This window comes from Triturus cristatus, chromosome 10 (assembly GCF_964204655.1).
Source record: "Triturus cristatus chromosome 10, aTriCri1.1, whole genome shotgun sequence".
NCBI lineage: Eukaryota > Metazoa > Chordata > Amphibia > Caudata > Salamandridae > Triturus > Triturus cristatus.
The window spans coordinates 241,422,389-241,445,869 of NC_140593.1; the positions used below are offsets into that span (position 1 = coordinate 241,422,389).

Genomic DNA, 23,481 nt, shown 5'->3' on the forward strand with positions numbered 1-23,481 from the left:
TGGTGCACCGGAGCACGGATTTGGATCCAATGATTTGTCAGTGAATAGACCGGCGTCTAGGGCTGGCAGCACCCATTCCAGTAGGGGCCTTTCTCCGGAGGAACTGGAGGAAAATCAGAGGATTAGGGCCCATGAGATTGAACTTTTTAAGCTCAAAGCTCAAGCAGAAGAGAGGAAACTGCGCCTTGACAGTGAAAAGAAGGCGGAGGAGAGGAGGAATGCTCTCGCTTTGGAAGAGAGAAAACTCCAGTTGGCTCATGAGTTGAGCATGAGGGAGCTGGACATTAAAGCTAAACAGGTGGAGTGCAGTCCGAATGGTGGCAGCGCACAACCAGTACAGGCGGGTAAAGTATACATACCGAAAGATTTGGTGCAGAATTATCAGAGGGGTGAGGATATCTATGCATGGTTTAGATCCTATGAGCTTGCCTTGAAGATGAATGAAGTGCCTGAGAAGAGTTGGGGGGCAGGTTTGTGGAAGCATTTTGAGGCCTCTGGGAGGGATGTCTTAGCACCCTTAGAAGCAGCAGGTACCTTAACCTACCCCACTATGAAGGAGGCCTTATGCCTCCGGTATGGGCTTACACCAGAACAGTACCGCCAGAAATTTAGGAACTTCAAGAAACTTGATTCAAGTACTTGGGTGGAGTGTGTGAGTATGTACACGCGTGTACTGGAAGGTTGGATAAAGGGCAGCAAAGTTACTGATTATGTGGGGTTGTGTCACTTGATTAGTTGGGAGCACTTGAGTAGTCTATGTGTTCCAGAGCTGCGCCAGCATCCTTTAGACAGCAAGTTAACTGATCCCAGTGAGCTTGCTTAAGAGGCAGACCGCTGGACTAGCACCAGGGTCAACAAAGGGGTGGTAAGTATCCCAGCCAAGGGTGGACAGGGTCCCCAGCAGAAAGGTGGGGAGGACAAGGGTAACAGTAAGGAGTTCTCTAAAGGGCCCCAAAACAGTTCCCAGGAGAAGGAGTCCCAAGCCCCCAAGCCTAAGAAGTCTTGGCCCCATAAGGACAGACAGGATAACAGACCACCGCCTACTTGCTACGCTTGTAGGGAAGTGGGGCACATCGCCCCTAAGTGTCCCAAGAAACCCCCAGCACCAGCTGCTGCTCCAGTCCCAGGGTTAACTAGTGTAGCTTTGGGAGGGGATTTGATTTCCAGTGGGGAAGAGGGATTAGCTATGATGACCCTTGTCAATTTAGGAGACCAAGAGATGGTCCAGGATACCTTGATACCCGCTAACACTAAGAAATACGGGCAAAAGGTGACCATCAATGGGAGGGAGATAGAGGCTCTGAGAGATACCGGGGCTAGTGTGACATCTGTCAGGTGTCAGTGGGTGTCTGAAGAGCAAGTCATTCCCAATGTGCTCCGCCTAGTAGTGGCAGCTGACACTTCAGTGCGCCTCTGCAAGATGGCGCGTGTTCCCTTTACATGGGGGGGAGTCTCTGGTACCTTGGAAGTCTGTGTCAGTGATGCCTTGCCAGTAGATTGTCTGTTTGGTAACGACCTGGAGAGTTCTCCATGGAAGTACGTAGAGCACAGAACTCACTTGGAGATGTTAGGACTGCCAGCGTGGATCTGTGTATCCACACGTGCCATGACAGCCAGTAAGGGTGGATTAGTAGAACCGGAGCCTGGAACAATGGCCCAGGAACCTGTCAGGAGAGGAAGAGGCAGAGGGCGCGGGAAACCGGCCCCCACTGTTCCCACGGTCCAGGAGGAAGCAGAACCTGAGGGGGATGCCCTGGAACCTACAGGGGAACAGGTGGCCGAACTGGGGGAATTGCCTGAGCTGACCCATTGGCAGCAAGAGGGTGGTCCCTCCAGGGAGGAATTCTGCCAGGCTCAGGAGGAGTGCCCTTCCCTCATTGGTGTGCGGCAGCAGGCTGCAGACCAGGCAGCGGGCCTAGGGTCCAAGGAACATTTGATTTACTGGGAGGATGACTTACTTTATAGTGAGCCTAAGTTTGCTGAGCCCGGTGCAGTCTGTGTGCAGGTGGTACCCGAGCGCTTCAGGAACTTCTTACTGGGTCTGGCTCATGACGTGCCTCTCGCAGGACATCTGGGACAAGACAAGACCTATCACAGGCTTGTCACCCACTTCTACTGGCCCCAGATGAAGAAGCACGTCAGTACCTTTTGTAAGTCTTGCCAAACATGCCAAGCCAGTGGTAAGAGCGGAGGAAAGTGCGTGGCACCCCTCCAACCTTTTCCTGTGGTGAGCACCCCTTTTGAGCGGGTGGGCATTGATATCGTAGGGCCCCTGGACCCCAAGACTGCCTTAGGCAACAGGTTCATCCTGGTCTTGGTGGACCACGCCACCCGGTACCCGGAAGCAGTCCCTCTCAGGACAATCCCAGCACCCGTGGTGGGCCGTGCATTGATGGGGATCTTTTCCCGCGTGGGGTTCCCCCGAGAGGTGGTCTCCGACCGGGGTACCAACTTCATCTCTAGGTACATGAAGTCTCTGTGGGAGGAGTGTGGGGTAACTTATAAGTTCACCACTCCTTACCACCCTCAAGGAAATGGGTTGGTTGAAAGGTTCAACCGCACCCTGAAAGGTATGATTATGGGCCTAGCGGAGCCCATGAGACGGAAGTGGGACGTCTTGTTACCATGCCTGTTGTTTGCCTACAGGGAGGTGCCTCAGAAGTCCTGAGGGTTCAGCCCCTTTGAACTGCTGTATGGCCACCCTGTTAGAGGACCTCTCACACTGGTGAAGGAGGGGTGGGAGAAATCCCGTGGGAAAACCCCCCAGGATGTGTTCAGCTATGTGCTGGCCATCCGCAACCAGACGCAGCGCTTCAGGAAGCTCGCTCAGGAGAACCTAGAAGCCAGCCAGGAGGAGATGAAAAGATGGTACGACCAGAATACCACTCTGGTTGAATTTCATCCTGGGCACAAAGTGTGGGTAATGGCGCCGGTGGAGCCTTGTGCGCTCCGTGACAAGTGGACCGGGCCATATGAGGTGGTAGAGCGCAAGAGTGAGGTGACCTACCTGATCAACATGAAGACTCCTAGGCAGCCCCTGAGAGTCTTGCATGTGAACCGCCTCAAGCCCCACTTTGAGAGGTCTGAAGTGACAATGCTCATGGCTACAGATGATGGTGGGGAAGAGGATAGTGATCCTTCCCTGACCTCCTGGCAACCAAGGAGCAAGACGGGTCAGTGGATGGTGTGGTCCTCTCGCCCACCCTGACCCCAGAACAGCAGAGAGACTGTCGCCAGGTGTTGGGTCAGTTTGCCTCCCTGTTCTCCCTGACCCCAGGTGTCACCAATTGGTGCGTCCATGATGTGGACACTGGAGATAGTCTACCGGTGAAACAGAAGTTTTACAGAGTAGCTGACAAGGTCAGGGCCAGCATCAAGGAAGAGGTTTCCAAGATGTTGGCGTTAGGGGTAATTGAGCCCTCCAGCAGTCCCTGGGCTAGCCCAGTGGTCCTCGTTCCCAAGAAAGCTGCTACACCCGGTGGCCCGCCAGAACTTCGGTTTTGCGTGGACTACCGTGGGCTCAATGCGGTCACCAAGACAGATGCGCACCCCATCCCCAGAGCTGATGAGCTTGTGGATCGGTTGGGAGCTGCCAGATATCTCAGCACCTTTGATTTGACTTCAGGGTACTGGCAGATTGCCTTAACTGAGGGGGCTAAGGAGAGGTCGGCATTTTCAACACCAGAGGGGCACTTCCAGTTTCGCGTCTTGCCCTTTGGATTGAAAAATGCCCCTGCCACCTTCCAGAGACTGGTCAACCGGGTACTGACCGGGCTGGAGCAATTCAGCGCCGCATACTTGGATGACATTGCTGTGTTCAGCTCCACTTGGGAGGAACACTTGCAACACCTCTGTGAAGTGTTGAGGGCTCTGCAAAAGGCAGGCCTCACTATCAAGGCCAGTAAGTGCCAGATAGGGCAGGGATCAGTGGTGTATTTGGGACACCAGGTAGGGAGCGGCCAGGTGGCGCCCCTACAGGCGAAGATTGATACCATTCTGGCTTTGGAGCCCCCCAAGACCCAGACAGAGGTGAGAGCCTTTCTAGGACTCACCGGGTATTACAGACGGTTCATCAAGGGATACGGCACCATTGTTGCCCCCTTGACAGAACTAACCTCTAGGAATCAGCCCAGGAAAGTGAATTGGACCGAGGCCTGTCAAACTGCTTTTGATGCCCTAAAAACTGCAATGTGCACAGCGCCAGTGCTGAAGGCACCTGACTTTTCGAGTGAGTTCGTTGTGCAAACAGACGCTTCAGAGCAAGGTGTGGGAGCAGTACTCTCACAGATGGACGACGAGGGCGGGGACCAACCTGCAGCTTTCATTAGTAGGAGGCTACTCCCCAGGGAACAGAGGTGGAGCGCTATTGAAAGGGAAGCATTTGCTGTGGTCTGGGCCCTGAAGAAGCTGAGGCCCTACCTGTTTGGGACTCACTTCCGTGTTCAGACCGACCACAGGCCCCTCAGATGGTTAATGCAGATGAGGGGTGAGAATCCAAAACTGTTGAGGTGGTCCATCTCCCTACAGGGAATGGACTTCACGGTGGAACACCGTCCCGGTACAGAACACGCCAATGCTTATGGTCTGTCCAGGTTTTTCCGCCTTAGTGATGAGAACTCCCAAGAGGGTGGGTAATTCTCCCCACTTTCAGCTGGAGGGGACACGTGTCAGACCTGACATCCTTGGCGTGGGTTTTTCCCCTATCTTTTGCCTCTGCTACCTGGATTTTTGATGCTGTGATGGATTTCGTTTTTGCTGGTTTAGATGCTTTGGACACTCTGCCACTGCTAATCAGTGCCAGAGTGTAAGTGCTCCCTGTGTAAAATATCATATTGATTGGATATACCTGATGGGCATATCTGTATCACCATGAAGTCCCTAGTAAAGTGCACTGTGTGTGCCAGGGCTGGTGATGACAGATGCTACTAGTGGGTCTGCAGCGCTGATTGCGCCACCCACCTGTGTAGCCCTAAAATGGTGTCTCAGGCCTGCTACCGCAGGCCTGCCTGCAGTCCCCGGACTGCCATGTCCTCCTGGCCAGTGTCCACACTGACCGGGCCTAACCCTTCCCTTTTTATACACGTCAGTCATCCCTATGGAAGGCCCAAGGTACCCCCCTGGGCAGGGTGCAGTGTATGTAAAAGGTAGAGCATGTACTAGTGCAGGTAACATGTTATGGTAGTGAACAACGGCCATTTTGTGTGTTCACTGCTGCAAGGTTATCTTGCTCCATAGGCTAACATGGGGGAGGCTGGTGCCAATGGCTATCCGCCTATCTTCTCATAGGAACAAGATAAGACATGAGTGTTTGATATCCCTGAGCTCAGCATTTAATAACACATCTTTTAGGAGAGGTTGTTTTTAAATCCTGAGTTGGAGAACTTTTTAGAGAGTAGCTGTTCTCTTGTCTGACCCTTTGTGCCTGGGCATGCTTGTGGATTGACTGTCTGGTTTGAGAGTGACAGGGGCTGGGGATCCCCCAGGAGGTTGGCTGAGTCGGCCCTTTGCTGAATGGCGACATTTGCAAGTAGAGTGGAGGGAGGAGGTAGCACCTGGGAGTGAATAGGGATGTGCCTGCCTGCCACAGTGCTGGCTCCACCTCCTGCTGGGCGGCCGACGACTCTGCCCCTCACTCTGAAAGGAGAGAAGAAGACAGGAAAACAAAGTGCTCCAGCAACACCCAGAACTGGATCAGACCGGGCTCAGGGCCCACTTGCACAAAGACTTCAAAGACTTTTAGGGGTATAAGTAAAAGACCCCTGACAACAGATATTTAGATTCTACAATCAAGAGGAACCTCTGCCAGAAGAAGGACCGCTAAGGAACTAAAGGAAGATTGCCTTGCTGTGTGCTCTAAGGGCTGACCTGTTCTGCTGTTCGACTGAAGGAGAGAAGAAGGGCTTGCTGTGTGCTGTGCCCCTGCCTGCTTGTTCTACCAAGACTTTGCTGTGTGCTGTGTCTGAAACTGAATCTCCAAGGGCCTGAGAAGAGCTGGCCTCCTGTCCTGGAACCCAGGGTCAAAAGGTTCCCAAGAAACTGAACTAAGCTATCAAGATTGTGCTGCACCGGCCTGGAGTGGGAAGTTGCCTGCAGCTGCTAAAATCCCTGTTGCCGTGAGGGTTTTGCACTGCCAGAGGGCCGCACATCGCCCCGCAAACTCGCCGTACCTTGCCGAGGCTCCCGAAGCGAAGATCGAGCCCGCTGCCCTCTCATTGGTTGAGAGGATCGAGCCCCCTCACTAACGCCGCGCTGGGAGTGGTCAGTGACCTCAGGACGTCCCGAGAAGCCGGCGGAGTGGTGCCCGAGTCATCTGCGTGACCAGTCTTCATTGAAGGAGCAGCGAGTGTATCCAGCGTGCCCCCAGCCTGTTAACCCAAGAAGAGAAGGGCCGCACTGCCTTCCCGCCGCTCGTTGGATTGTCGAGAGCGGGCGGAAGGGCGGACGTGACCGGCCGGGGCTGTCAAGGAAAGATCTGCCCACGCTGAGGCTGCAGCATAACGCGCACGGTGAGACGAGCTGACTGGATATTACAGCCCTGCTGTAATACCCCCTACGATAGCGAGTAGAGACTTGAGACTGTTCTTAACCTAGAAGAAACTTCCTAGTAACCTAGTGCAACCATTAAGTTCGTGTGCAACATACCCTGTAAGTGATCATATTTTTCCCTGCTACACTATATAAAGATATATTTTTTATATATACCTGTGTGGTCTACCTTTTGTGGTGTACGAGGGGGGGGTCATTGTGGGATTGAGTGCAAATACGTAACACATTGCCTTGGGGATAAGCCTGACTGCTCGAGCCAAGCTACCTAGAGGGTGAGCAGGGGTTATCTACCGTGTGTGTCCCTGTACCCTGACTAGAAGCAAGGGTCCCTATTTGGTCTAGGGTACTTACCTCTGCCAACTAGAGACCCCCAGATCTAACAGTCGTACCCATCGCTCTCTGCAGTGGTGGACTACCACAAACCTTTCCAAAGGTCGACCGTTCCTGGACCCGGTTCCACAGATAGTACTAACAGATGCATCGCTCTCCGGCTGGGGAGCTCATCTATTACATCTCACCATGCAAGGCAAGTGCTCATCTCAACAGAAGCTACTCCATATCAATCATCTGGAGTTACTAGCAATCTTCCTAGCCCTAAAATCCTTTCAGACACAAATTTTGGGCAAAGCAGTCCTAATCCGCACAGACAACATGACAGCCATGTATTATATTCAAGAACAAGGCGGGACACACTCTCCACAGCTCTCTCAATTAGCACAGAGCATATGGAGATGGGCCATACCCCGGAAAATCTTTCTCCTAGCCCAGCATGTCCCAGGAGTACAAAACACTATAGCAGATCTACTCAGCAGACAAACACAACTCCTCCACGAGTGGGAACTTCACCCACAAGTTCTTCACCCATAATTTCAAATGTGGGGGCATCCACAGATAGACCTCTTCGCCACCCACGAAAACAAAAAATGCCCAAGCTACGCCGCCAGATACCCACACCCATTGTCCAAAGGCAATGCGATATGGATGAACTGGTCAGGCAGATTTGCCTACGCTTTTCCGCCTCCCACTAAATCCATTAGTAGTGCGCAAACTACAACAGAACTCCCTCACACGAATATTAGTAGCGCCAACTTGGGCCAGGAATCTTCAATCCCCCGCCCACAGTTGGGTCCACAAACCACCAGGACACCACAAGTAAGACATTATGACTAAATACTGACTATAGTGTATGGTTATGCAAGCTAACAATGACGTTCAAACAAGTATGGTAGCATTAAGAGTTGATGTTGTTACCTTTTTAGGTCCATTTCGGAATTACTCCCATTCCTGATTTTCACTGCACTAGTGCAGGTAAGAGTCATACCCAGCGGTTAGAACGCTTAGACATGCAATTTATTGGGTCATTTAGTAAACGTAGTTTTTGTTTTTGTTTGTTTCAGTCTTACACTGGTTCTGATGAGGATCTCTTCAAGAAAAGGGATCTGAAACGCGTCGACCTTTAGTTTGAGGCCAATCCTCGAGCTAAATCAAACAGAGTTCATTTGTGAATTATATATAATTTTTGTTGATGTCCTCCAAAATTTATCACGAAATATTGTGGCTCGTCCAGATATGATTTGTATGAATGGGTATGAGTGACGTATTTAATGTTTGTCCTGTATAGAAAAAAAGTTATTTTTTTGTGTCTTTTTAAAAAAAAAGTCTTAAAGTCAAATATGTCTACAAAAAATTATGTACATCACTTTGAGATGAGTCTTTAGGTGTGTGGTACAATGTAGTGTTATGTGTTTCTTATAAATCCAAGTCATTTATGATTAAATCTGACTGAAAAAGAAGTCATCAGTGTTAATTTTTCAATTATTACACTTTGAATGAAAATATGTGTTAAATAATGGGCAGCATTGTTTTTTGATATTATTAGGCTAAGCCTTGCTGCTGTTATAGCCAAGACCCGAGATTGTTCTTTCATGTTAGACATCACAGGCGAAAGAGGGTCCTTTTCATAAAATGTCTTTTAATATCCAATAATTGCGGCATATTTAAATCTGCTACTATGATCCCTGCACTCGAACTTCTTAAATTGAAATTCTCAATCTTGCAGTTTTTGAACTTGCTGCATACATTTTCCCACCACAGCAAATACTCTCAGTTTAGTCAGCGGCAACAAACTAGTTTCCTGGTTGCACACTCGATTTGTTATAGAAATTTCATGCAGAGTTTTCATGTATTTTGTTAATTTATTCAAACACTTTGCTGCATTTACAAGGTCTTACATCGGTATTCAAATTAATCTTCATTTGAAGTGGACAGATGAGGCATGATCTTAAAAAAAAAAACAAATAATAATAATGATATGGTTATTTTGGATTCAAGCATATTGTCTGAAATACGGTCTTGTTGACAGAGATAGTGTGGACATGAGCTTTGGGGTGGTCTAGGTTACCCGTCTTAATAGAAATGGAGACCTTTGTGTGTTCTCTTTCTTCACAAATTTCATCTTTAATTTTTTTGGGGAGTTAAAAAGGAGGCAGATATAGGGTTTAAAAATAAAAATGTACAAACATTAGCATACGATCTGTACCCTTGCTACTTTAGTTGAATAGAAAGGTTTGTATAATAATGCTGATGACCACTATCCATTTTTCGTTGGCTTGACAATGATGCAAACACTGGTCTTTGGTCCTGGCTCTTTCCCATTTACGACATATGGGTGTACCCGTCACTTTGTAGTGGGACCAGACACTGCTTTTGTAATCTTTAGCAGCACCACACATGCATGCTATCATTCTATGCAGCATATCACATCCCTGTTTATATATCAGTATCTTCTTTCTAAATCATCGAATTCCTAGGGAGGTCTCACTCCAGTTTTATTGAGGGGTTTGCTGTGTTGCTGTCCCCTCCCTCAATCTTCTTTTATGTTCAAACTTGGGAGCTCTTGTTGAGACGCTTCAACTTTAAGTCATGCCATTGGCCATTTGCAGCAGATGCCCTTCGTAACCTGTCTCTCAAGATGAGGAAAGTCATCTGGTGCACACCTGCACTCTGTCTCGCCATCTGTTCGAGTTCCCTCTGGGACCACCAGATTAGCATGGAGTGAAAGGTTGTACCATTCCTGAAAGAAAGTTTAACAGTATTAAGATTTCTAGAGGTAATTGCAGGGTCTCGGCTATGGGGCGTCATACTGACCATCCTTCTATCACTGATGTATTGAGGCATCTTATTCTTCATCCTCTGACCTGGAATCCATCTTCACTGGCCTTAAACTAGTGGTGAAACTAACCATGGGTAATCTGCAAGAACTGTGATATCAAGACCCCCTTGTTTGGATAGTCTATTGAACAATCTAGTGAAGGCCAGATTCTTGTATGAACTTGGCCGCCACAAGCTCTTGTTGTACTGAAGAGTCGAGCCAGTATCTCTAGAGTTACGGGTTGGCTCTCTTCCCTGGGCAAGCAAATGCCATTGTTTTTATTAGCGTAAAAAAAAAAAGTTTTTTAGTACCCCTCACATTTGCACATAAGTACTTAAACAATTATAAAAGAGAATCGTATTTACAACCATACGTTTTAACCGCAGACAGCAAGTAACCTTTATGCCTACACAATCATTTTCATTTGTTACCATAATTTGTGTGTATTTTAGATAGATACTTCTAGCTGCAGATTTCTGACCTTAGAATATTCCCCATGCGTCAGACTGGATCCGGAAGCTTTTGATGAGCAGTACGTACATCGTTCGGCTCTGTGTTGTCGGTAACCAAAAGTTACATGCACTGTGCCTATACAGGCGCCACCCCAATGGGATGACTTCAATTCTTCTCTTTCTGTACCACTCAGCTCAGATTTGAAGAGACCTACCCACAATAATTTTTTTACTAACCTTTATTTCGACCCTTTTGTTGAATACATTTGGAGACTTTGTCTCCTAGTGTGCAGGATGTCCATCAAAAAAAGGCCGAGTTTAAGCCCTGTTGCACCTATCACCAACAGATGTTGGACACTGACCCGCATTTGGGTTTCCTGTGGTGTTTGGAGTGTGATCATGACACCAAGACATGCAAGGATTGACAAGTCTTGCATTCCAAGGCACTGAGGGAGTGGTTCCTTAAGCTCCTTGCCACCTGACATCAACTGACCCCATGACGTTCCAGATCTCTTTTGCGAGGAAGGTCCCAAGATCGTTCTTGGAGTTGTACCCGGCGATCGTCATCCAACTCCAGGTAGTCTTGGAATTTGGGTAAGTCCCGCAAGAAAAAGGATTCGTCGAAGAGGTCTTACGGTTCGCCACGCACGCCTTCAGCTGAGTCGCGGGGCTGTCTGCACTCAAGACGTAGCTCTGTGGTGGAGCCTGCACCATGGCTGTCTCCCTGCCTCCCGGAGTTTCCCAGAGCAACCCCCTGCCCAGCTAAAAGAATTTTATGGGGCCATGTACCTCATTTATGAGTGGCCTGATCCCTCTGGAGCGCTCCTGGGCCCCACCGGTTCGGGAGGGGCCTTTACTGGTCTTCTGACGGCAGGTACATCTTCAGCACCATTTAGACCCCAAGAATCCAGTGACCGTTTCAGAGCAACGCCAATCCAGCAAGCGAACTTGACCTTCCATGGCGCCCACTCCAGTTGTTGTGCCACCGACGTCTAGTAGTGATGCTGACCCATTTATGATCCCCAACTCTGATACTGAGCAGGACAGGCGTCGTCCGGCTCTAGCACCGACCTGGAGCTGACTCCCCATATTCGAGCCAGTGTCTTATTCCTAAGACAGGCCTGGATTGAGTGCTGATTTTGAGGAGTTTACGGACCCTTATAGATACCAGCCCTTAGACGATCCAGAGGACACTTGGTATGAGGATCTGGCAGATGCCAGTGGACTGGACATCACTCCAGGTGCTGGTTTCTACAGTTCTCAAGAGCTTCCCGGGTTTCTTGGGAAACCAGGAAAAGGGGGACCTTGTAGCTGGCGCTACAAAGCCACCTGTAAAAGCAAAGGGTGACTTGCAGGCAAGTCCAAGGGATCTCAAGGGAGAGTAGAGGTCGCAAGGGCTCTGGGGCTTTGGCAGCAAAGCTAGTTTGAAGATTCCCCAGCAGGGCGGGCAGGGTGCAGTGAAGATGGGCAGCTGGGCAAAGGCGTGCAAAGTTGATCCTCGCGGTCATGGGGTGCACCTTGGAGCGACAATTCTGGAGCTGCTGGGCTACTGCTGAGGTGGGTCTCTGGAGTCCTGAAGTCCCTCGTCGGTTTCTGGCTCACTGTGAAGTTGGAGTCCCCCTGGACTCGGTATTGTAGGTTTTTGCAGCAGGGAGTCCGGTAACCCGGGTATTGGTGCCTTGCAGCTACGGTGGGTCCTGGGGCCTCAAGACTTGGTGCGGGGGCCGAGCTGACCCTCCAGAGCAGGTGTACCTTCGGATGGCATGCCAAGACATCAGTCGGGCTGGGGAGCTGGACGACACTGGACCGTACTTTGCTGTTTTTGGTGCTTGCGGCTGCAGGGAGATAGTACCTCTATCTCAAGGAAGTTATTTGGTGATTTTCAAAGGCTGATGATCTTCTGGGGTTGTAGAGGCCATACAGCAATGAGGCGAGCTGGACGATGGCGATTGTCAAGTTCTCTGGTGGCAGGAGTTTGTGCCCAAAATCCACCATGAGGTCTACAGTTCTCGGTCTAACAGTGTCTCTTAGGTCTTCTTCTTTTTGTGTTTGTGGAATCTAAGTTCAGGGTCTGCCACCTAAATATTAAATTTAGGGGCATTTACAAGGGAGAGACCGGTAGTGGTTAATGGGCCCCTAACCTGGGGTTTCTACACCCTCTATTATGCCCACCTCCTGTGGGAAGGGGACATAGCCCAAGACCTAGCCCTGATTGGAGAAGTCCCACCATCTTCAAGAAGGTGCGCACTGAAAAATGTACTTCACCTCGCCTTCAGCACCAGAGGTGTAAAGTTGGCAGAGGGGGGCACACCTGCTACTCTAATTTTGGTTTTCCCGCTAAAAGGGGAGAGGACAGGCGGGGGGAGGCCTGCTCCTTCCCCCCAGGAGAGGCTTTGGTGCGTTTTAAAGGCAGCAAGGCCTTTCCAGCTTCCCGCCCCGGATGACTTCCTGAGTGGGAGGATGTGTGAACACCTCTGCCCATGACAGGCTTTGTTCTCAACCTCTGGCGCTCAACCCATGAGCTCAGAACTCTGTCTGGTGGTGACAGGCTGGCTTAGACCAGTCGGTGACCACACTAATGGTTGGTAGGTTTCAGGGGCTCCCTCCAAGGAGTACTCTGTGGGCAATGTTTAATAAATCGGACCCTGGATTCAGTGCAAGTCTATTAAGATGAGATGTTTGGTACCAAACATCCCATAATATAGTGAAGCCATCATGGAGCTGAGGAATTTGTAATGACGTGTGCCCAGCTCATGTACTCCTCATGGCTTCCCTGTGCACTTAAAATTTCCAAGAGTCAACATGGATTTTGCAGGGGCTTATCTGCTTATGCAGATATGTCCTAACAGGGGATATATTGCACCCTGCCTTAGGGTTAAAAGGCCTGCTAGAGGGGTGCCTTACCTATATTCCATGCAGTGTCTGTGGTCATGGCACACAAGATGTGTGCTATGTCGGCTCTTCGTGTTTTGTCTGTACCAAGGCTTGGAGTCTTCAATGGCAGTGTGCATGGCCTTGGTGAGGGGACTCTAGGATTGCACAATTTGTGCTCCTACCCTTGGTGGCCCTCGCCAATGCCATAGGTACCAGGAGTACCATTTTCTAGGGACTTACAAGGGGTACTGAAGTTGTGCCAGTTGGAAAACTAATAAAGTTCACAGATTGAGGGAGATGGACCTCTGGGGTGACAAAAACAGTTTGTATTGGTAATATAATTTGCTCCATCAAGAGGGCCAGCCCGGTAGTAGTAACTTTGGCCAGGGTTTTAATTCATGATTAAGTAGCGAAAGAGGGTGATAAGAAATATAGAGGTGGGGTGTCTTGCCAGGTTTCAAGAGAACAGTGATCACAGCTTCCCAAGCTTGGGTGGGAGTTCTCTGGCCTCTAGGGCTTCAGCATATAATTCCAGGAGATGCGGGCAAGCAAGTGTTTATACGCCTTATAAAATGCACCCATTAGCTCATCTAGTCCCAGGGCATTGGACCCCTCTAGGGCAACTATCGCCTGCACTATTTCTTCGATAGTGATGGGTTCACTCAAGAACTGTCTCTGCCCACCTGTTATCCAGACTATGGCGATTTCAATGAGGTAGTCTGCAATCGCAGCAGTGGTGTCTGCTGTCTCGGTGTGTGGGGGGGGGGGGGGGGGGGTGTATAGCCGCTTATAGTATTGTAAAAGCAGAGCTATTATAACCTTGCCATCACTTGTTCACCCCCCTCTGTCAGCAAGTTGGTGATGTGGTGCCCACTGTGTTTGCTAGGACTAGCAGCTGAGCCAGAGTGCAGCCTCCCTACTCGTTGCGCCTGACCTATATGTATTTACCCAAGTAGGCCACCTGTCTGACTGCTAAATCTTGAAACTCGTCCATCAGAACAGAACGGTGATAGTCGATTCTTACACCGTAGCCATGAAACTTCTCAATCAGTTTTAAGCAGTTCAGTCTCTATGTGGACCAGACAGGTGTGAATATCGCGCAGTACATGTCATGTTTTGAAATCCAGACCCTGCAGATGTAGGCCTTGACGGGCTCTAATAGGGTGGCGTGTGTTGACGGAGTCCACTTTAAGGGTAAAGTATTCAGAAATCGAGTTGCACAGTTCCCTGAGGCAAATCTTGTCATGGAGAGAGGTATTTGGGAATCACCATTGACATGCCTTGTCTCCCCTGCAAGGTACTCGCAGCACCAGTCAAAAAGGGGAGTAATCGGTCAACATTTGCGGAAGGTGCGTAATGTCCGTCAGCCACAAGACTGCTTACGCAGAGAGTAACGAGTAGTCAGTCCGCATCTACACATCATGAGGCAAGGAATAAAACATGTACTCTAAGGCCGTAGTGTTGCATAGTCGCCATGCATCTTCTAGGCCGTGAGTATCTATAATCTCCAGGAGGATGTCCTGGGCCCGCGGCTTACCCTCCACATTTGAACCCGTGGAATCCACTAAGGGATTGTACACCATATTGAAGACCCTACCCATTATCACCAAGTCCACCTTGACCCAGCCAAGAAGACCTGAAAGCTCATGATATTGGATCCATGGATGAAAAAGTTTGGATGTGTATTTTTATCCCATAACTTGTTTGTCGTCAAGATGGAAATATGATATTCCTTGTTCAAATAATTGAACGCAGTTGGTGAATATCCACTGGAGTGCCTAGAATGACGGTCTCTGAGCATTTTCCAGTGCTCTTCCAACAATATGACCTATGCATGTTAAGATCTTACTCCAAGACTCAGCGTATTTGGGGAAAGATCATGCTGTGTCCAGTATTGACCAAAGGTTGCTTGCATTGCTCCAGCAAATGGTAAACTTGGTGGTAACTATTTTATCTGTTCACTGTTTTAGTATCCCCCTTTTGAGATACTTGAAAGCCCTTCTCTCCCTCGTGCTTGGTGGGCAAATGTTTTAGCTTGTGTATATACATTCCTATTGTTTGTGAACTAAGTAGATATTGAGACCCGCTACCTACTGTCTTTGGTAGGCGTACCTAGGAAGGGGCGGTTGTGTATTGATGATTGTGTATATCCTGAACAGTAAGTGTATGAAATTTGGGGGCGGGGCAAAAATCTACTCAAGAATCAACCACAATTAGTGTTGCTGTGAAGTCTCAAACAGCCCCATATCTACCAGTGCTTAAACCTCTGGTAGCTTGGCACAAAACAGTCTGCCTTAACTAAAAGGCAGCGTGTAAAGTATTTATGCAGCACTTCAAACACGGATAAAGTGAAAAGAGGACAAAAGAAAAGTCCCACACCAATTCAGAAACATAGAGTAAATGTTAATTCATTATTTGAGAGGAAAACAATAAAAATCCAGTCAGTAATCCCAGAGATATGCAATTTCATGGTTTTAAGTAAAATTAGTGCTAGAAGCACAAAGGGCCAACTATGGTTATCTGGTCGTGCCGGACCTGGACAAGTCACAAGTTCAGACCGACGCGATGGAGAGCGGGCCAAACACAGGGACCAAGATAGGGTTCAAGATGGTTGGAGCCTTTTCTCTCTGAGGTTTTAATCAGGAGGCCAGCCCACTAGCCCTTTGAGTCACTCTGTGGGCCCTGGGTTCAAGATGCAGGTCCATTCTTTCTCTCTCAGGCAGCAAGACAATAGAGTAGCAGTCCTTCTTGCAAAGCAGCATAGCTGCCCTTCTACGTCTTTCAGAGGTATACTGAAGAGTTGAGGCTGAGGGTCCATTATTTATACCTGGTGCCCACTTTGAAGTAGGAGAAGATTATGGAGCTTTCAACCCCCATCGGTGCTTGAAATTGCTTGCCTCCCTTCCCTGGCCCCAAACTTGTCTGGGGTCATAAAAGACTAGTGTGAAACCCTTTGAGTGTGTGCTCAGGCAGAGCTTTTGTGATGTGCAAGTGTGGTAGGTGACAACTCCTGCCCCACATCAAGTCCAAGATGGCTTATCCTGCCAACACCTATTCTCCCTTTGTCTTACTGTCTGGGAGTAATACACAAATATCAACTACCACCTACACCTAGTCATGTTACCCAAGATACAGGCTGGTGGCTCCAAATAGTTCGGACAAGAAAATGGCAACTTTCTAAAAGTGTCATTTTCAGATTTAATACTTTAAGTCCGACTTTACCATTAAAGAGGGGTTTAAATTACAGTTCTTTAGACACCAATCTGTATATTACCTCTTGCTCCCAATTTAACATTAGCACTTATTATATGTAATGAGGAACCTAATATTATCCTATGGGAGAGGTTGGCCTTGCAGTAGTGATAACTGAATGTAAGAGTTTTTCACTACCAGGACATGTAAAAGGTAAAAGCACATGTCCAACATTTTAAATTCACTTCACCCTGCCTTATAGGCTGCTTAGGGCCTACCCTAGGGGGTGACCTTTGTGTATTAAAAAGGAAGATTTATGCCTGGCAAAAGGTTTATTTTGCTGACTCGAAATGGCAGTTTAAAAATGAACACACAGGCTGCACAGCGTGGCCTGAGATATGTTTAAAGGGCTACTGAAGTGGGTGGCACAGTCAATGCTGCAGGGCCTTTAATTTACAGGCCAGAGGTACATGTAGTACCATTTTACCAGGGACTGAAAAGTAAATTAAATGGGTCTATTGGGTGTAAGCCAATGCTACCATGTTTAAAAGAGAGAGTCAAATGAACAGAATATGGTAACCAGATATAAAGCAAGCAAATGGGCGCACTGCACTCTTATTTAGGGGAAAGTATATAACCTATGCAAAATTTACGTGGTGCTCCTAGGAAAAGATTGGTTACCATCCACAATCTCACACTGCCCTTCCTGCGAAGAGCAAAATTAAGTCAAACTTAAAAGAGAGAGCACGAATATTTTAGCACTGGTTAACAGTGGTAAAGAGTCCTAAAGCCAACAAAAACAAAATCAGCAAAAACAGGAGAATGGAAGACAAAATGTTGGGGGTGAGAAGAGGAATACACGCCAAGGATGACCGCTCTAGCACCTAGTGTCTAGTGTTAATGAGCTCTGGAGGAATTTCTTAAAAATATTTAGATGTCTCGTAGCACTCTTTCTGATTGAGGGCTGCAAGGACTAGTGCCTAAGTTGTAGGAGATATCACTCCTTTTTATGTCGAGCATCAGCGCGCATGCGCTGTCTGCAAGACCTCCTGTAAACACTCTACAGAGTGTAATTTCAGCTGCTGCCTGCTATTGTTTCATAGCTCCATCGCTTTTATTTATTGGCTCCTTGTTGGCAGGTGCACCAGATAAATCACTTCTGTTTGGAAGCCAGGAGCATCGGCCAGCTACAGTTTCATTACACTGTAGGCCTTTATGTAGTTATTCATGGATACTTTGAAGAAAAAAAAAATGTAAACAAGCAACCCCATTCTGCGCTTTATCTTTGTTGGTGGCACACTACTTTCTTAAGACTTGGCTCGTCTAAACAAAGGTGCGCAGCCGCTATCAAAGTGAAAGCGCGGAATGGGGTACTTTTATAAAAAATAAAAAAAAGCATTTGTTTGTTGACTTGAGAAACAAATGGTTTTATTTGTAAATGCGCCCCATTCTGCTCTTTCACTTTAATAGCGGCAGCGCACCTTTGTTCGGACGAGACCACCACCAGTAACTCCACCAGTACCACCGCCAATACCACCAGTACCACCACCACTAGTACCATCAGTACCACCACCACCACCAGTACCACTACCAGTACCACCACCGCCAGTACCAGTACCACCACCAATACCACCACCACCAGTACCACTACCACCAGTACCACCAATACTACCATTACCAGTACCACCATCACTACCAGTACCACCATCACCAGTACCACCACCTCCTGTACCACCACCAATACCACCACCAATATCCCCACCAATACCACCACCAATACCACCACCACTAGCACCTCTTGCTCATTCGTAATAGCAGGGGCACTGTATGAGGCCGGAACTGCAGCCAAGACCATCCCTCCCTCCCTCACTCCCTGCGTGCCATAAAGCACCGCTCGCCCTGCACCTGGAGGTGAAGCCAGGGCCCTACTACAGCTGGAGTGTTTATTAGGCCAAAGATAGAATTTACATTACGCAATGTCACACTGCACACTCAAATCACAGAGACGGCAGGAAATAGCACCTCCCACTCTTCCTCCTGAGCCGTGACCGTGTAATCACAGTGCGAAAGGTGTTGGTGCGCTTTGTAAGTGTTTATAGCTCGGATCATATGTAACTCTCATTTCACACTGTGTGTAATTTACAACTCTTACACATCTTCACTGCTCTATTTATCACTACTTTGTAGACATCGCAGGACGGTCTCTTCCTCTGATATTTACAATCTAACAAGCGGTGAAGAAGGCCCTTTATTGCAACGCAATAGGTATTGCATTTGCGAGAGTTTAGGCTATTAGTATTGTGAATGACAATGCTTTAAAACCCAAAACCTAAATAAAAGGCATTGTCATTTACAATGCCAATAGCTCAAACTCGCGTGAATGCGACCCCCATTGCATTACAAATGCTTGTTGGGGATACTGTAGCTTGCCCTAATATCTACAAATAATGTAATATTCTTCTTCTCTTAGAGATTGCAGAATCTAAAACAACCCCACTTTCTCCCGATTTGAAAGCTGGAGCTTTTCAACAAAGTTAAAAATGATTTCCCAAATTTGGGAAAGGGTCAAAGGCGAGGGGAATGTGGTGAAGCCCATGTGCTTGATCAAATAGTCCCATGTTTCCAAAGTTGTCCGTGTGACGGGATATGTATACATTTTGGACCCATTGCTGTTTGGGAATGCACAGCCTTTTCCTAAAAGGTGGCTAGGTTTTGGTCTATGGTAGGTGCAGTATTACCCTGCTTTAAGTGCTTCATGCCATTTTCCTATGAGGGCACGGTCTCCCACTGGCTCAAATAAATGTGTTAGATATGTGTAACCGACAACAAATTCACATAAGACAGGGAATCCCACTAGGTATATAGCAGATGGAGCTGGAATAAAGGGGATGAACAAAAGTCTATGGATGCTGTCTGAGGGACTGTGATGGTGAGCAGTTGAAGTTGCATTTTTTTGGGTATGGCAACCGTGGTTCTCCTAACGTTTTTGTTTTTTCTTCTTTTTTAGCTTGTGCCTCATCTTTTAAAGATATTCGGGATTCAGCCTGGCCTGTCCCTATTTGTAAAATAAGCCAAGCTCACTTGTAATAATCCAAATCAAACTGTTTCATAAAAATCTATGCAGACCCTGAAGTCAATGTAAGGCCTGTCTCTGCTAACTGCTGTTCAACTGTGTACTTTAACTCCAAATATGTGTTCAATGCAGTCAACTTCAATGTTACGTAACCTACTTTGCCAAGGTAACAAGCGCTTAAACACCTATTTTGATTTAAAGTCTTGATTGGTCTAACATTGTTTTCTATCAGGCCTCATCAGCCATGGATACCTGTAACACTGTGTTGCTCAAAGGCCTGTAATGTCAACTCAATTTTTTTATAATATTAAAATTTAATAAACAAAAAAAAAAGATATTTGGGATTAGGATTATTGAGAAGAAGGTGCATCATCCTTGCCTCCAGTCCTCACATAGAATTAGCAAAACATTTTTCTTCTTGCAAAACGAGGATTTATTCAATAGGATCTGTAACATGGGTTAGGGGCAATGAAGACATTTGGCCGCAAATAATATTGGTGCCGCAAGTGACAGTGTTAGGGTTGTATGTTTGTTAAATGTTTGTGTGTAGCATCCCTTTTCCCCTTCTTATTTTAGAGAGCGTCCTGGTGCTTTCTACCTACTCCTTTTTATATTGATGCCTATTACAAAACAATTTCAGCAAAACTGTTGAATGGAGGAGGGGAATGGAAAGCCCTGCTGGGCGGCCGAGTATATGAATTATTGGAACTGTAGTGTTCAAAAAGTTCCCTACTTTTGGCAGTGGTTCTCCTCCATTAATATTTTATTTTCATACATGACTTTCAAAAAGTAGTGTATCTAGGAGGAATAGCTTCAATGACTTTACTGCAACTACTGGAAACCTGGTGATTTGGGCAAAATTACACTTTTAACTGGTTAGTCTTTCTGCTTTTTTTCTGACTCAAGAGTGAAAACCCACACATTGTGAATAGATCTATGGGGAAGATTCCAATGTTGGTCAATTAGCTTTTTCTCTTTCGTAGTTAATTAAAATAGTAAATCAACCATATCACTCTCTTGTGCTTTCTTTCAGCAGATTGCAAAACTGAGGCATCAACTTCAGCGCAGTAAACAAAGCAGTCGTCACAGTAAAGAAAAAGATCGCCAGTCACCTTTGCAAGGAAACCATATAGCAGTCAATCCAACACAGGTACATTTCAGTATTGTTAAAACCTATTTCTTTAAAGAAGTTCGTGTGCTATACTTATTGGTTTATCTATTGTCTACTGCTATGTTTCATAAACAGTAAATGAAAGTTTCATCTTAGATATTGAACTACGATGCTATATCTTAAATTCTGCTATTACAACTCCCTATATGCCTGAGATGGAATTTACATCAAAAGACCACTTTTGGCTAGCTATTGACAAATCTGCGTGGCACCTTAAAAAGGTCTACACGGACCACATTGATCCTTTAAAACTTTGTGCAGATTTGACAGGAGAGGGAAAAAATTACAGATCTGGAACTACATCCCTGTGTCGGTTTGGACTGCCCCAACGTTACTACATTGTAAGAAAAAGTTGGAGACTCACAAAACTACATTACAGTTTAACTGCCCACAACCCAGCTTCTTGTCCGATTACTTCTTGACTTTATGCTTCTCTTTGACAATGTACAGCGCTCCCCAGCCTTTGTCTAACTTCGCACTGTAGAAACACCACATACATACATACTTACATGTCCCAAAGGTGGCCTTTCCCACTCAAACACCCCTTGCAGTTTTTGAACTCCGTTGCAATGTCTGCTGGACAGAATGATACCAAACTTGGCATCAAGGTAGAACTCGGTTAATCTTAGTCCCTTGGCTTAGTTTGGTGCAAACTGCGGCATAGATTTTGAGAGATTTGAAAGGCTAAGGCAGCAGTGTGTTCGCGAACAGGTATAGAAACAGGAAATCGAAATTAAACTCAGAAAACGATTGGCTGAGAAGTTTCAGCCTCTTAGCACTGGCATTCCTACTCTTCATTGATGTCATGTGTGGCGTTTTGAGCAGTGCATTTAGGGGCAAGGTTTCGTAGCTAACCATACCTAGAAAATTTCGGAGGTAGATATTTTGAACTTAGCCTTTCAATTGAAGTTTTTATTTTCAGGGTATTATTTCTTACATTTTTATAATATTGCGTAGGTACTGACCATCATAATATGCTTAAGTGTTTTTAGTAACTGTTTCCACCTGCCCATGAACTGCGTGTACCTCTTCCTCGGTGACCACTGGTCATGGGGTTTGCTTGTACCTTTTTACAGTACCTCACACCCTGGTACATGTTGGATGTGCCACATAGTCTTACCAAGTGGGCACATAACAATAACTTAATCTATGTCATATGACCAGTACCACATCACCAAGTACTTACTGACCATCGCTTATTGCCATGTATAATGGATGTTCCTCATAGGTATGACTGTGTACCATGTGTCCACTAGATACATTTTCCCCTACCACCGGGCTCAGTCACTTTAAGTACTTCTACCACTGGTCACTAGCCACAGGACATGTCCTGCCCAGCCATGTTTCCTCCAATACCTGCTTAGCACAGTTTTTTGTTCTGGCCAGCAGCTACTGTGTGCCTTTGCTTATTGTTCCAGTCCTTGCACCTGTTGAGATAGTGTGAACATGCCCTACCGGTATTAATCACAGGTGTTGATTTTGCCTCCTAATTTGAGATGGACATGGACAGCAGCCATTGCTAGCATGTGCAGGGTACATGCTAAATCCGTACATGTTTGCTCATTGCACCATCTCAGGTCTTCACTTAATATTACATACAACCATGCTCAGTGTGTACTGGTCACAAAGCATGGCTTTAATCTAAACCATTTTGCGAGTTGCCCAGTCTCTAGCCTGGTCTTGGTACATGCTAGACATGGCTGCAGTCCACAGCCTCTGCCCAGAATCTCTGACCCCCTACATCCAGCCTTCTCTGCATCCAGAGAGAGTACAACCAATGACTTCAATCAATGTAGGCAACTATATATTGATCCATGTAGGAAATTAAATGTTTTTTTTTTAACTTAGCTGAGTAGAATTATGTGGTTATAAAAAAGGTTAATCGGATTTTCTCCTACTGGCAGCAATCTTTTGGTGAGATCTTAGCCAGATTTATTTTTTAAAGACATTGTCTGCACTTCATCTATTTAGTGCAATTCAAGAAAAACGAATGGTGTCTGAAATATAGTGCATTTGTGGTACAGCATGGTAAAATTGGATCATGCTAACTTAAAATCATTCTACTTTATATGTATGTAGTCAGCCCTTGAAGTGGAAATAGCATACCATGAAACAAGTGATCTTCCCATCATACGATCATGCCCATCCCTGAAGTTTTCCAGACTGTGTTTATTGGGAACACATTTGTTATGCAGGGCCTATGGAACTGCATCAAACATCCCTCAAATATGTCCCTAAGTCATGTCCACTTTTGTTTGGCATCCCCTGATCCGTACATAGCTCTTTCCACCACATGTACTGGTGATTCCATTCCCTGTCATCAGGCTTCATTCAGTATGTGCAGTTTAACTGATTTCCAGCAGTTTTTGGCAATATCCTCTCAAGTCAGCATCAAACCCAAAGTGTATTTGGGTATCTCTTTTAGCCATGATTTTAGTCTCTGCATTCAGTACGACAATGTGTGTAATGGTTGCATGCCTCATATCTTCTGATAGTATCCCTGCTGATCTAGCTTATTTATACAAGTGAAACAATTTAGGGCTTGGCCCGTTTTTATATTCCCATACAGTTCCACTGGAAATCCATTCGGGCCTCAGACCTTCCCAGTCTGCAATTGACCAATTGCTGCACTTATCCCTTTATTTTAGAGAGTTTTTAGTTATGCAGTATCATTCTCTGGGTTTCTGGTGCGATTTAATCCTGCATGAAAGATGTCTGTCTTTGAGTAGCTAGCCGAAATCTGTGTAGTGTAGAAGTATGAATCATAGCTACAAGACTTTGTCTTTGACATCTGTCAGACACCCCTACCATGTTTATAATAGTCCTCCTCTATCTATTAGCTTCTTCCCACCTACTCAACCATGCAGTCATGTTCCTGGCCTTATTTCAGAGTTTATGGACCTTCCTTTGAATTCCCTCGTAATGTGGTGTAGCAAAGTCTGTGGCCCCTTCCTGATGTTTCTTTGTCAATCTGTACTGTGCACCATTTTTTGAAACAATTGTAGGATAAGCAAATATTGGA

The 23,481-nt window shown here is 46.7% G+C and overlaps 1 protein-coding gene across 5 annotated transcripts in view; it reads left to right on the top strand.

Annotated features, from left to right (window-relative positions):
* Positions 1–23,481, top strand: part of GLCCI1 (glucocorticoid induced 1) — a 400,242-nt gene that overhangs the window by 153,189 nt on the left and 223,572 nt on the right. For 3 of the 5 annotated variants that reach the window (XR_014970042.1, XM_085630888.1, XM_085630891.1), the window contains exon 4: positions 20,322–20,438. Coding sequence is in view for 4 of the 5 variants with exons in the window: in XM_085630888.1 (XP_085487014.1) it covers positions 20,322–20,438 (117 nt within the window). In the remaining variant the exon portion in view is untranslated. The remainder of the gene's footprint in view (positions 1–20,321; positions 20,439–23,481) is intronic. The other 2 variants (XM_085630890.1, XM_085630892.1) reach the window with 1 other exon arrangement.